Below are 15,691 nucleotides of genomic sequence, written 5' to 3'. Positions count from 1 at the left end.
TGATTGTCGATCAGCCAATCAGCGGTCAGAAGGAGTTCTGAACGATGTTGGTTTTTAGAATTGTAGTCCGCCTGCAGTTTTATCAGTGATAGCAGAGGAAGTGTAGGAAGCTGTTCGGTCTGTGAGCGTCACACTTCTAAATATTGAGTTAACTAATATCTACATGTAATAGATGTAATGTTAACAGCCGCCTCGTTCAGCTCAGCACTTCTCTCTTTGCGGTGGAATATTCAGCTTGAACTTATCAATAGTGTGTTTTTTTTTCTTTTAGTTTTTTTTTTTCTTTTTTTTTTCAGTTTACTTTACTCACCATGGTAACCAACGGGTACTGATTAGCATTTGAACAGGTTTTAAAATGCTCCGTTGTTTCATGGATCCTGTATTTTCCTCTGACGTTGTTTTGTTGAAGCAGAGCTGCAGGTTTGACCTCCCCAGGTCTGTTGGTCAGTTCTGCCTCTGAATCCAGCCCGACTCTCACTGCACTGCTGCTCTGATTGCGTTTAGTTGATGCAAATGACTAGCCTGCATTTACTTTCACACCTCAGGCCTATCACACTTTGACGCTTTAACTCTGAGTTAGATAACCGATGAGGGATGTCTGTGGTTGAGGAAGTGAAATGGTACTGACGATTTATTGGGATACGTTGCCCCTCCTCCACATATTGCTCAGCACTGCCAGTCAGCTTTCTGAAGAAGGGTCTCCCTGACTTGCAAGAAAAATTCGGCTCATCCTTAAAGCGAGAGAGAAAAGAGGATTTTATGTTTTCCAGTCACATAGAGCCGCTTTGTAGCACAATCAAGTAACTGTTACCTTCAGTCGTTATAAAAATGCTGCATCTATCAATCTTAAATATATATGTAGCATAAATATTAACCTAGCTGTTGTCTCTGTTCCCACACAGCATGGTTCGCTTGTTGTTCACATTTTCCTTCCCACACACCGTGGAAACAAAGTCTGAGAGAAATGTTTTGTTTGAGGGAGAAGGACAGGGACGGCTCTGAGTTTTGGATTCGTTGGAACATTTTTGTGCTGTGAAATATCCAATTTACTTCTTCATGGAGACAGATCCTGGTGAAACATGGAGACGGTTGCCTGCTCTGATCTCGTTTGGGTCCAATAGACTTTTTTCTGTCGCTTGATAGCGGAGAACCGTGCGGTCCATCTGATGGAGGATGTTGACCCCTGGGTGACCTGCCGGGGCGTTTGGAGCAGTTGAACCATGACGCCCCGGCCCAAAGCCTTCATCTGTGGAATCTGCCACCACTGTTCTTATTTCTTTCATGTTTTCTAACTGCATATTCTTCAGCACATGAATGAATCTCTGGTTTGGCTTGTACGATTTGTATTTTTATGTGGCTCTTAAAACCACTTGGTTTTGACAAAATGGTTTTAAAAGTATCCACTTTTGGGCCACCTGTTTTTAATTTTGATCGTCTTTGCCAGTAAACTATGGTTTAATAGAAACCTGCATTGATCAATCGTGTGTGTGTTTTACAAAGATGTGGCATATGGTGCTAAAAGATGTTTTCAATTAAATTGAATTAGTAATCAATTAGAAATATCTCCAGCTGAGTGTGTATTCTCTATAGCACAGATATTTAACCTGATTTTTTTTTTCAACACAAAGTGGAGTTATGGGGATTAAAATTGCAGATGGAAAACATCCAAATACAATTTTGACTGAACAGCAATTTGTCTTTTACTGATCAGTTATCCTGATGTAAAGAACAGGATGACTAATAAATAAATAAATATTAATGTGTGTCTAAATATCAAAGTAAATCTTGGAAGAACAGTCAGAAAAGTTGATTAGAACATGTTAGCTAGTTTTCTACAGCAGCAGTAGCTTTTGAGCAACCACATGAACCAGTTTATTGATATTTTAAGAACAAATATCATGCTTTGCAAGAAAAGTCATTCAGAATAAAATGAGTACAAAAATAAGTGATGAATTCATCAGAAGTCCTCTGACCATGTTCTGTGAAGTGACCCTTCCTGTCTGCTGGTGGAAGTTAAACTGAGCCGCCATTTCTCCTACTTCCGGTTGTGTGTTCCTAAAACAACAGGCTCCTTGTGCAACCATCAGGGGAAGAAAGACAGAGCTGTGCTTATGGACTAAGAAAGGAAATGGATTTTAGAAGTTGTCCCAAACATTTCCTGTCTGACACTCTAACGCAACAAAAATCTCTCATATCCATTCTGGCAAATTAGGCATTTTATTTTCTAAGGAATTAAATGTTTAGTTGCATTCATGCAAATTTTTGGGATTTCCCCCCTTTTGTGTGTGTGTGTGTGTGTGTGTGTGTGTGTATGTGTGTGTGTGTATGTGTTCCTTCTTTAGTTCCTTTTTATTCTGTATTTCATTTCATTTGTTACAATTTCTTTTTTGAGCGTAAAACCTTTGGAGCTGCCTAAAAGACCCTTCCCCCAACAACCAGTAGAAGATGCATAGGGTGTGTGTGCGTGCGTGTGTGTGTGTTTCAGAAGGGTAAGAGAGGACGGAGAGGGAAGCACACAGTCTACTTCACTGCTGAAAAAATGTGAAGAATTCAGGTAAAAAGGGGAAGAGAAGCCGAAGGAACCTATAGGCCATCGTAGCTTCTCATTGGCTGCTGCTGACTCCTGATTGGCTCAGAGCCCTTTCTATAGTTCCTTGTATATAGAACTGTGGTCGGGTTTTTTCACTGCCCCTGTATGTAAACAGTCACTCTGCCAGCAGCCTGCCTGTCTGACCCAGATTGGCTTATTTTCCTTCTTGTCTACAATTCTTTAGTTCCATCAGATTTATCTGCAAACATCTATACAATTTCTATACTCGCCTACACACACACACACACACACACACACGCACACATACAGACACACACTGCCCATGTGGTGCCTTGAGGGGGGTGCTGACTACATCCAGCGGGTTTTGGGTGGGTGCGGGGTACAAACAAGCGTTTTGGAGTCAGAGTGAACCCAAATGTCTCAGGCTGGTTCTGGACAGTGGGAGGAAGCTGGAATACCTGGAGAGAACGGACAGAGGCTGACCCAGGTGCTTCTGGTCTTGTAGGGTCAGCAGACACGTTCTTCATTTAACCCAAAAAATAACATGTTGAACAATATGTTGACAGTCACCTTTCCTCCAGATTTCATAATTATTTCCATCAATAAATGGGTGAAAACTGAATAAATACAACTGTTCAAATTAGAGCTGCAACGAAGGACTGTTTTAGTAATCGATTAATCAATTGATTGGTTTGATGGTTAAAAAATGGTACATTTTACAGATGTTTCATTTAACCACTTAGGCCTTTTTACACAAGATTAGAAATACATTAATAGATCCAACATCACAAAGAATTTAGTTTCTTTTTTTAATTAAGAACATAAACATTTTATTGCCTAAAATACAATACTACAGCATTCCTTTAGAAAATTTTAACCAGATGAAATTTGGCTTAAATATATTATCTAAAATGCAAAATATGTTAAAAATAAAAAATAAAAAAAAAATTGTGCACAGTTCTGGCTTAATTACTGCTGTGAATGTTTTTTTTTATTTTAGATCTGAATAATAAAGTTAATGATAAATTAATTAATAAATTAGTTGACAGTAATTTCAGTAATCAGTTAATCATTTCAGCTGTAGTTGAAATTGTTTCTCCCTCTTTTTTAAATTAATTAAATCATTTTCATATGTTCTTCTGTTTTAATCATTAGCTTTCATTGGTAAAATATTTATTGCTTTCTACTTAAAGTTTAGTGAGTGTAATGTAGACAGTTTTAAATTATACAAACTTTAGCAGACTCAGCTGTTAATTGTATTTCATATAAAACGCTGCATGTATTTTAAGGGAAAAGCTAAGTTTTAAAAAAGGAGATTTTGTCTTTCTTTCTTTTTTTTCTTTCTTTGTTCTTCTGTCTAGAAAGAATTAAAACTGTTGGGAAAAACAAACTGAACAAAACTCAGTTTAGAGAAAAATTTGGCAGATGGAAAATGAAATGTTTAGGATGTGAATGCAGGGAAAATGTCAGAAATAATTCAGCAAGTCTTCCTGCAGAGTCGATGTTTCCAACACATCACTTACACAGTCGGAATGAAAAACTGCCTTTTAGAAACTATCAAATAAAATGAGCAGCCTTTATAAAATAGGATTTAATTGACACTTTTCTGTTTGCACTTCCTCATTCATTTCCATTTTAGGACATCAGCAACAAATCTTAAATTTTTTTTAAAGGCATGTTTTCATAAAGATGAAGGAGAATGCAGCGTTAGTCTTTGGACATTATAAAGCAGCTGATTGTCTCCAGAAAAAGTTTTAAGATTTTTCCACCTTGAAAAGTTTGTCTTCCATTTTGCATGGATGAAGGAGGCCATCTTTAACTTCACAATGTTAAAGCTTCTAGACGAAACAACCAACCTTCTGGTTCACAAGCCGTCCTCTTGATGGAAACTAAATCTCATTTTAAATGACATGAGGAGTTGGTCTGAGCTCCAAATAAATATTAGTAGAGATCCTAAAGTTTAGGATTTATTTTGGAGGAAAATTTCACCTGTTTTCTTTACAGAGTGGTGGATTTAAGCTGAGGACATGAAGCTAATGGAGCAGCATGTCCTGGTGAAAACAGTGTTTGGCTGCAGGGCCGAACTGAACCTGTCAGCCTGCAGTGAGCTCTGCCTCAGTAAGGAATCTCCTGCAGTAGCCAACGCTTCACGGCAACATTCACCCCTTTCCCCCCCCTCCTCCTCCCACCCAAATCAAACTGGGATTTTCAGAGTTAAAATGGAGGCTATGCCTGCTGGTCACATGTCTGACACGACAGCATGTGCTCTGGACTTGCGCACGCTCGCGCACACACTCGCACATACACTCGCTGTGTGCAGACATGTATGAGCTGCTAAGAGAGGAAGCAAAATCCAGAGAGGAGGAATCCCCTCCCCCAGCGAAGATGTGTGTCACAGCTCCCTCCCCCTGAGTGGGCGTGGGCGAGTGGGGGTGTGCCGTATCACAGCTACAGGCCTGGCTCACATGGCAGGGAGGTGTGTGTTCTTAGGGAGGAGGAGCAGCAGCAGCGGCAGCGGCAGCGGCAGCAGTAGTATATATTGTTATGCTGAGTGAGATTCTTCCAGAAAACTCAGAGGAGCTTGTTGTCTTTGCAACCCAGCAAATTATTCACTCTGTTCAGAATGTGGTGGAGCGGTGTGGGACGGCTCCTTCAGGGCTGATGGAGGTCGGTTAGCTGGAGCAGACGGGCGGACCCCAGGGAAATGAGGGCCCAATTATCCTAATGGAAAAGGCCTTCACAGCCCGTCGTTCTGGCCCCACTTGTTGCTGAAAATCTCCCTCCAGGTCAAAACGAAACCTCTGAGATGATCCAGTCAGTTAATAAACTGAGAACTGAATCAACTCGTAACGTGACCCACTGAGTAAAATGTCGCCTCTAATTCTCCTAAAACAAAAAACTAAATGTAATTGTAAATAAGGTGATCTGAGCACAATACTTTTAGTACTCAAATCTTTGAAACTTCTTCTAGATTAACAACTCTCCTGCTTACGACAGAATTGAATTGAGTCACTCTCTGCATTTTTTGTTTATTATTTGAGTATAATCTGTATGAAAATGAGTGAATGTCAGCCAAGGTTTTAGTTAGCAGTGTGGTTCGTTTTAATTTAGTCAAACATTTTTCCTCAAATCTCTGTCCTGAATTAACGTCACAAACGTGTAAAAATGAATTCATTAGTAAACATGAAGGGAAGAGGAATCCCCTCTGGTGGGCAGAAACATAAACCACTGCTACACTCAGTTAGTTTTATTTTCAGCAGTCCTCTTTGATTATATTATTTATTATTATTTTGTTAGATATTTTATGCTGTGCTTCATGGTCCAGGAGCTGATCATTGTGTTTGCAGCATCCACAAGTTTGATTGAAAACTTTTCTGTCATGAATCTGCTCAGATTCCATCAGCCCCTCTGATTTTTTTAAAAGCACATTTTAATCTTATTTCTTTTAAGCTTATTTAATGTAAATAATCTCTCATCATACCAGATGAGTAGTATAGATGTGTCTTTGATCAGTGTTTTATATATTTTTGATCAAATAATAATCAAATAACTGGGGGAATGAGAAGGGGGTGGAATGAAAAAGCACTGAACAACAAGAATGAGACAATGCTCCAAAGGTTGGGTTGATAGAATAGAAACCCAAACAGACGCCATCATTTAGCTGATCCTTTGCTCCTGCCATGACACACAGAAAAAGAATATAAGAATGTAGACTCTCTTATTTATTTAAAAACAAACAATTAAATCGACTGTAGAGTCGCATTTCCTGCCCGGTAGAAGCTGAGGCCCAGAGATGAAGGATTTAACACTGCAGAGGTTTGATATGCTGAAGGCTCAGCAGCCGGTGTGGACTCGGAGACGCAGTGTGACTCAGTTCGCCCTCTGCTGGCCGAACCTGCAACAACTACATGAGATCCAGGGAGGCGAGGCGCTGAAATGTGTGGACTGAAGACGGGCCCCTCTCCGTGCTGCTTCTCGATTGGCTGCTGTTGGCCCCGCCCCTTTTCTCACAGACTCACAACAAAGCGGGGGTTGCTCTGACTCGTCCGGTGGTTTTACGCAGCAGGAGTTCTGTTCTTCCTTCAGCCCGGTTGGTTCCGAGGTGTCAGGGTCTCCATTTCAGCCTGATGCGACCAAACAAAGAGTCAGATGAAAAAAAGAGAACAAATGTTGAGGGGGAAAAGACCCCATAAAAGATCTTTAAATATTGATTATGACTGATTTCTGACTGATTGTTCTGAAAAATCAACTATAGTTCACTTTGTAATATATATATATTTACATATAATTAATTATTAGGATATTCAGAGACATTTTACTCACCACTTAAAATGCATTGTTATATAATTAAACCAATGTTAACAGTCTGCTCAGTTGAAATTCTTTTTCCTTTAATATTAAAGGTGCATTAATAAATTAGTCCTAGAATTTAAAACAGTCTTACTCTTGCAAGCAAGTGACAAAAATTATGATTAACGTTAAAAGAAAATAAAGTATAAAAACCTTTTTCTGAAAATTCATTTCATATTCCATAACTTTATGGAATGCTGTTACCACACAGAGTTTATCTGAAGTAAACTACTGTTTACACATAAAATACATTTTTCCTTCTACCTAAGTTATTTATAGATGCATTATAAAGGATTTGGTCAAAATAAGGGGGAAAAAAATTATAAAAAGATTTTGTCTGCAAAAGCCTTTAATTTTTTTGTCTGCTTCAATAATATTTTTTAGATGTTAGTAAACATTAGGAAGTTGTTTTTTAAGCAAAATTGCTATAATTGCAATTTATTGTGGAACTTAATACAGATTTGCATTACTGTGAATTTTGCCTTTTGAAAAACCAAACTTGGTTTTTAGTTATTTTAGTTTCCAAAACTGTTTTTAATTGACAATGTTTATTCCTCTCTGTTTTATCAAAGTGAGTTTTAATGAAATCAGTTCTATCTTATTTTTAAACGAATTTTTTCTTCTTAATCTTCTGACTTTTTCTGTTTGTTTTTGTTGATTTCTTTAGTTGGACTTTGACATGCAAAACAATCAAACTTGAGAAATTTGAGGATTTTCTTTTTCATATTGAATTTAGTTCAATTTAGACCTGTTTTTAAATGATATCTTACAGTAATGCGAGACAATTCTCCTTAAAGAAACAGCCCTGTTGCTTTATTTGACAAACAATTATACATTTTTTGTTTTGTTGTGTTTATAGGGCCAGGACTAATTAAAGAAAAACTTTCCAATATTTACTTATAAATGCTGTATTTTTTCCTGTGACACGGTTGATATTTAAAAAGAGATAATGAAAAGACGACAGTAATGTATTTCTATACTTTGGGATAATATTTCCTGTTTCACTGACGTCTCAGATTTTTCTTGGCTGGACTCCAAAAACAAAACTCCTCCTAAATGACTTCAAATCTTCTCCATGTTCTGTTTCTGTATGGTGGATCATCGAGGTTCTCCTTCCAGGGTACATAGAGAGTTTTAATTCTGAGAAAGAGGGGAAAAAAACAGGTCAATCAACCACATTAAAACGTCGGCTCGTTTTGGCGCTCTCTGTGAATGGGGACGCGCGGACAGCGGCAGGTATTAAGAGCTGCGGGTTGAGAGGAGATGATGGACAAAGAGGCGTTTCAAACACGTTTGGCCTAAAAGCATTGCTGCTTCAAGTGAACCTGTTTTATACTGGAAATGTGGGAAAGTATTGCTTTAATTTCAAACTGAAGCTCTACCAGCGCTTACAGCGTGTTTTTCATTTATTGCTTTTGAACGGGACGGGTAGTTGCGAATGTCTTCACACCACAGATCTCATTTTACCTACATTTCCTCTAGATTCTGTTTATAATCCCTGTCGATTCAGTAAGCTTGATTTTGCGTGTGTCCTCCAGTCAGTGCATGTGAAGCGGATGAAGCTATCAGAGCGACCTGTGGCCAGGGTTTCTGTTCCTCTGTGAGGAGACCAGCTCCAATATTCTCACATGTATGGCCCCATTGTTCATGTAGTTTGGCATGTGCGCGTTTCCGCCTCCTTCGCAGGCGCTTCGTGCTTTTTCTGGTGAATTCTCCACGTCACGTGACAGTCCACTCTTGTAGTAATGGGCGTTGCCTGCTCAAGATGGCGGTTTGCTGGCTCCCACATGTATGTATCCTGTGTGCGAACAAGAGCCGGGCGGGAGGAGAAGGGAGGCGGTGTTGAATTTCAGCAAATTTTCGCTTTCTCACCGTTCGCTCTTCTTCCGCATCTTTACTGGGATTTTTCAACATATGGTTTTGTTAGTTGTTGATGTTCTAAATGAGTAATAAATATGTAGTTAGGATCCTGGTTCCGCTCAAGGCTCGTGACCCGGCCTGTGACCTTCTCACAGAGTAGTGGTGCATAGCTACAGCGGGTCCCATCCCCACTCTTCCACCTGGGCTTCGTGTTGTCTGCTTCTATCCACTAACATGGATAGAAGGATAGATATGACCGCTGTTACTCAGTCATGTCCGCGCGCCTTCATGAGCGCAAAATGGCGAGAGGAAAGGGAGGAGGCGTAAAGGCTACAAGGTGCTGGTTTTCACGTGTTGATCATTTCATTTATTCTTTAGCTTTTAAGTCTTTAGATTCATACTCTGACCACATCACACCTCGGCGTCACAGGCTCGCTCAGCTTAGCACGTGCGTCTTCGGCAGACTCACGAGGCTTTGTAGTTTTCTCCCAATCTGCTGTTTTAGTTCATAGCAAAAGTCTTACAGACTCAACTTGGAGTTAACAGGTCGTGTTATTTACTCAAACTGGGACTAAAGTTGCTGCTTTGACTGATTGATATAATGACGCAGAGTCAGGCGCCCCCTTTCAAAATGGAGACGCTCCTTAAAATGGAGGCGTGCAGCAGGGGGAGGGGTGGTGGTGGTTTTGGTGGTTGAGAACACAGCCTGAACTTTGACCCATGGCACCCCCACCTCTCCTTTGGCCTTAATGAATTCCAGACCTGAGGCCTCTCTGTCTTCACCAGGATTCTCACCGTCTAAATTCCATTTTCTCTCATAATTTTGATTTAATGAAAAAAAAAAAAAAGGTGGCAGTTGCAGACCATTTTGTTGATTAACAGCAGAATTTAATCATATTTTTGAACCAACAGTTATAAAAATGAACATGTTTTGTGGTGTTGTTTTTTCATAGCTGAACCTTTGCAGGTCCAACATTAAAACACACCTCATGTCCATAAGAAGTCAGAAATACTCCCATTTTCTCAACTCTTCGTTTGTCCGACCAACTCAGATCATTTTTTCTGTTTAAAAATCTTCTAATTAAATCCCTAAAAATAAATGAAATTAAAAGGAATGAACAGGAGTGATGGAGACAAGAAATTGACAAAGGGGATTATATATGAAGTGGTTATGTTTTTACAGAAATATATTTAATCATGTAGCAGATGTCACCTTTTAAAAATCTAATTGGAAATGTTTTAGTTTACTTCCCTTCACAGCTTTACCAGGTCTTAAAATCAGATGTAGGAATGTTCAAATCTTTATTTAAAACAATGCAAAGTTCTGTTTTGGATTAAAGGTAATTAATAAAATTGGCTGTTAAAACATATATTTTTCAGAAGTCTTGTGGTTTTTCCACATGAATCCTGACTAATGTAAGCTGTAATGTTTTGTTCTGAGGCTTTCAAACGTTTCAAACTTGTTTGTTTGTTTTTTTCCTGTGCTGAACTTTATGTTTGAACACGTTTACCGAGGCGTGCGGTGTCCATGCAGCGCTCCAGGTTAAATGTCTGACCTTACGGTGAACTTGCAGAACATGTTTGATTCTTCTCCTCTCTGCCACGTGAACAACACTGAAGTTTGCAACATGCTTTAGTTGTTTATTCTTTATATTTTTGAGGAAACTGTGTGAGATGTTACATTTATGCTTATCTGGCATGTGATACATCCAGTATTCCATTGTCACATTTTGAAAACCTTCAAAGACCGACTGAGAGGCTATATTTGCTTTCTTTTACTTTGACTAGACTAGATGGAGCGTTACTGAATGGTTGTTAAGATGGCAGCACAGCTAGCATACATGTTAGCCTGTGTTTAGTTTCCTTTGTCTCCTTGCTCTGCAGATATAACAATAAAATATTCATCTTTCATTTTTATGCTGCTTAGATAGCTCTTATAAAATATTAAGCCCCTGCACTTCTGTGCTCTTGTGTCGGGCCCCGGCTCTTGCTTTCTACCAGGGGACATTTGAGAGCAAACTGTGTTCTAATTGTTTCGTGTGGTAATGATGGCAGGTGAACTTGTCCGGCATGTTGTCTGAATGAGCTCCCTGGTTCTTTCTGTGGACTCTCATGTTAGCACCTTTCCTGCCCAGACTGAGTTACAACTCAGAATGAAACCTGAGAACGCCACAGAGTCACATAAGGAAACCGACGGGGTGGATCACAGGGACAAATATTCTTATTTCAAAATTGATAAAGGAGTTTCTCTACTGTTGGTAGGTGGGGCAGCTGGACGTGTTTTGAGCTGGAAGCGCATCGACTGTGTTGGACAAACTCTTCTATGAAGCTCCAGCCTGGAATAAAATGTTGAATTTTGTCCTAAAAGGCTAATTTAACCCTTAAAAGTGGTGAGCTGAATGTGTTCTCCAAATATTGAGGATGTGTTTATTTGGACTAAAGTTGTTCTGGTTCATCCTACTGTGTTAATTGCAGCATTATTGGATGCCACATTATAAACCACGACCCAGCCCGTCTATTCATTCTGATCTGATCTCTCAGGTCATAAATGCATGTTTGTAATTTAAAGAGCACATCTGCAAAATGCTCTGAACTGTGTGAGTGATAGCTGGTTTGAATCAAAGAGCAGTTCCTGACGTGATGACCTGTGCCAACGGTGCTGCACACACACAGTGGAGCTGTTGCTGGGATGTTTGTCACCCCCCTTCTGTCCAGAAATAGAAGTCTTACTATTATTGCAAATCTGACGATGTCTGTAAAAAAGGAATGAACAGGAGGGACTGATAAGAAATTGACAAAGGGGGTTGGAAAGCAGACAAAATAAGCAAACAAGCTGAACAAAAAAGTTCAGCACATGTAACAGGTGATTCGTTTTGTTTTTTTGGCAGATGAATGACTATAACATGACATGATGGGATCCCATGTTTATTTGCTTAAATGATGTACCAGTTTTACACACCTTGAAAGCAGCTTGTAACGGGGTCAGCCGGCTGCTGGCACCGGGTCTGGACAGTGTGGTCGGTCCAGGTGAGATCTGGTATTGACGTGTGATCTGCACCAGGGCAACTCCTAAAGCATCCTACCTGGGGGCCGGAGGGTTTTTCATGGAGGCACAAAACTAAAGAATGGAACCAAAAAAAGTGCAATATTTTATTTGCATAAATGAAGAGAACCACAGAGCCACTTTGGGCTCCAGACCTGCAGGATGCAGAGTCGTGGTCCGGCAGACCAAAACTGAACCACTCAGAAATGAAAAGTGCAGCCCTTTAATTTTTAATTCATTGTTAAAGTAAAACTGTGTTCCGGTTAGTTATGGGTCTGAGTCACCGCATATCCCCTTAAGAAACTGATTTATGATCTCTTCTGTAGGTTGACCTTCTAAAAAATGGGCTCCGTATCTCCAGTAGAAGTAGTCACCAGCTTCAGATGAATTGGGATTCCCGTCTCCAACAGAACAACACCTTCCGCCTGCAGCAGCCCCAGCAGCTGTTTTCAGGGTGTTGGCAGAAGGTGTGGTCAGGCTCCAGCATGCTGGCTCCTCCTGCAGGGGTGTGGCGCAGAGTGTTAGTGTTACTGGTGTTACTGGCAGTGAAGAAACAGGGGGTGGGGGTGTGCAGAGGGTGAGCAGTGGCTGCAGCTTATTGGCCCCTTCAGATGTCTGCCAGATCCAATTGGAGGACAGAGCATCATCAGAGATCCCGCCCACCCTGAGGCTGTTGGCCGGTTGGACCTGTCAGCTCTTGAACTCTGCTGAGCGTCTTTGTATGTTTATCATGCTTTATATTAGCTGATGTTGGTTTTCTCTCTGTATAATAACTACTTTTATGGCTCCACTGGTTCTGGTTCCAGTGTTTCGTCCCAATCATAATAGTAAGTTGAAAAATATTGTCTCACATAGTCAAACTGAATCCTTTCCAAAGTCCAGTCAGCACCTCTGGATGGGTGGGTGGTCTTTGTTGTGTGTCAGGTCACTTTGCTGTTGGACTGGTGAACTGGTACAGATAAGCCCCGCCCCCAGAATCCTCCACCATCCTGATAGTTTTTTCAGCTGTATTTACTGCTGCCTGCTCGTGATCAATGTTGGTTCTGGCTTAGACAGAGGTGAAAGATTTTCCACATCTTTCTTTAGCCAGTGGTCTTATTACACCCGGCCCCCCTGTCACTGCCCACCCCTTGTCTGAAGAGCTGTGAACCTTGACCTTTAATTTCTCTTTAAACCAAAGCCTTTTCTATTTTTTCTTCTCTTTGTTCTCTCTGTTTTGTTCTTTTCATCACCGGTTCTTTGCGCCATGAGAAGCGGGAGCTGAATGCTCCTCCTGACACATGGAGCATAAATGTTTCACTCTGCTGAAGACACATGCTCTTCTGGTGGAACGTTCTAATGCAACTTAAAAAAAACCATATGGTTTTATTTTACCTGAATTGTTGCGTTGATTCTTTCATGTATGTTTGAGAAATCCTTCACTCTTCCATGGCAACCATTGGGGCTCTTGCTCTCATGGAGCTCCTCCTTGGAGCTGCAGATTCCAGCAGAGCTTCCGCCCCACACAGCACCCTTCCCTTTCACCTTCCCCACTCAGCTCCTTCAGACTAGTGGCAGCAGCAATTAGCAAACACCTGCTGGAACTGGAGTCTGCTGAGCTCATCATACAAACGACTTCTCAGTCCAGTGTTTGTAGAAACGTTAAAGGCTAAAATGGAGAAACGTTGTTGTGAGGCGGCGTGTCGAAAAGAGCAGGAGCTTCTTAAAGAGACAGAGGTTCAGTTTAAAGGCGTAAAATTGCTAAGTCAAATTTCCTTTAAGTCATGTTTGAGATATGCAGCATTTTTATAGCTTAGTTACTTCATAGTGCTATAAAATGGCACTATGTGCAGAGTCTGTAATTAAGTGAAATTAATCCCATAGTAATCGAACGATGTATTCACAAAATAAACATTTTCAATTCAAAATTAATTTTTGCTGCTCAGTTGCTGAATTAATTGACATGTTAGCTCAATAACAAAGATATTTATTGTTTTTAATCTGTTCTTCTACCATCAGATTGGAACAAAGTGTTGTTCCATCCATTCAGGTTCCCAGTGTTTCTCCTGATCATGGATGGAACTTCTTTCGCTCCCAGTCCACATTGTCAGTTTTACCTGGTTAGCATTGAGATGCTATTTTAGGCTTGAAAAGCTTCACTGATAGGCTAACTCCTAATAGCAGAGCTTGAACGCAACAAAAGTCTTTTCCAGCGTCCCTTCAGATGTTTTTTTTTAAACTAAATTAACCGGCAGTAGCCTGAGAGAAGCGGCTTTATCGCCCATTGCTGTTGGTTGCACACTTGGGCATCAGTTTTATGTGGGTACCAAAAACCCATGAGTACAATGGTTCTGGCTCAGGATTTTTGTATGTTTAAAAATTTTTTTTTTTTTTAAAGAGAGACTAATTGCATTAAAATGTATTAATTAATTGTAATTAGTCAATCAAAATGAATGTGTTCAAGTCCCGACTCTAAACCTAATGTCACAGCCTTATCTCATCTTGGACTAAAATCTTGTAGCACCCCCACACGGACAAGCTGCTGTTCTTTCCCGTTCAGCAGCTTCATCGCTGATCCTTTCACTCTGACGTTTGGGAGACTGTCTCTTAATCCTGGCCGTACAAATGGCTGTAAATCTGGAAGGAGACAGTGTTTGAACATTACTGAGATCAGTTTTCAACCTCGTCTTCTTTGTCCTTCACATAACACCTCTTCAGAGGTAAGTTGAGATGGACCTGATTCTGATTCTAAGTCTGGTTCTAAATCAGATAGATGTTTCCTCTATTAAATGGACATTTCTAAACAAAAAACTGAAACAAGTTGTTTAAAATAGCATAGCAGGAGTTTGTAATGTTGCTCTGAAACTGTTTCAGTGTTTTTCATTCAGTCTTGTAAAAAGCTTTAATGTATGGATCAGTTGTATGATCCATCTGTGCCATCCGCATCCATCCATAACAATCACTGCCTGCACCCAGCTGAGCATCAATAGGTTTAAACGGCCACCCCCACTCATACCAGAACACTCCCCCACCCGAACGCTAAACTCCCAGGAGGCGTTACCATGGATATCGCCTTTGTGTCCCTCAGATACCTGGCAGCCCCAATGGGAAGATCTGTCATCATCTTGATTCTTGGCTCTGTCTCGGCCTTTACCACCAAACCTGGACAAAACACTGAGAGTCAGAGCCACTGCCACATTTAATGAACCTATGCACATGGAAAATTGGTCTTATCAGCACCTGAACACTCTTCATCCTCCCCCCATGCCACTGGAAGCCATCCGTGTGCTAGTCACCATCAAAGAACTTGTTTGACCCCTACCATTACCACCTGCTGACCCACGGCTTATACTAAAGGCTGAAACCATGGAAACAGCCCAAGAATGGGCTGGATAAGAAGACAGACTGATAAGATAACCACAGGCCTTGGAGTATGTGCTCTGTCACCAACATGCTATTGGTTCTCTTGTTAAAGTTGTTAAAGTTAGTGGCCAGCAGTGATGAGTCCACTTTGAAACAGAGGTTGAGTTGAGTTGTCATGCACAGAGCTGGCGTTCTGCATGAATCACTGTCAGACCAGCAGAGGAAGTGTTCAGAAATACATTTGATTTAGAGTTTATATATCTTACATTGTATTAATCAGTTGAAGTCTAACTTGACTTTGCACCTTTTCTCTGCTCATCATGTTGTTTCTCATGTCTGTTTTTTCTTCTACCCACAGGACCAGAAAACTGCAGATCAGAAACATTCCACCTCACCTCCAGTGGGAGGTTAGTTCCTGTTTCGTCATAAACACACTGGGTCTGACCTCTGCACTCACACTGCCAACCGCCCTCATCTTATCGCTCCTCTGGTTTGAATCCAGCCTGGCTGCAGCCTGTCTGGCTCGGCCAGACAGGCTGCAGCAG

The 15,691-nt window shown here is 40.6% G+C and overlaps 1 protein-coding gene across 1 annotated transcript in view; it reads left to right on the top strand.

The window, feature by feature from the left end:
• igf2bp1 (insulin-like growth factor 2 mRNA binding protein 1) overlaps positions 1-15,691 on the top strand; it is a 44,973-nt gene that overhangs the window by 12,703 nt on the left and 16,579 nt on the right. Inside the window, exon 3 of the mRNA XM_044099053.1 lies at positions 15,505-15,553. Within this exon, the coding sequence (XP_043954988.1) occupies positions 15,505-15,553 (49 nt within the window). The remainder of the gene's footprint in view (positions 1-15,504; positions 15,554-15,691) is intronic.

This window comes from Gambusia affinis, linkage group LG19 (genome assembly GCF_019740435.1).
Source record: "Gambusia affinis linkage group LG19, SWU_Gaff_1.0, whole genome shotgun sequence".
In the NCBI taxonomy this organism is placed as follows: domain Eukaryota; kingdom Metazoa; phylum Chordata; class Actinopteri; order Cyprinodontiformes; family Poeciliidae; genus Gambusia; species Gambusia affinis.
Note: the sequence above shows the minus strand (reverse complement) of the source record. Positions and strands in the feature narration are given on the sequence as shown.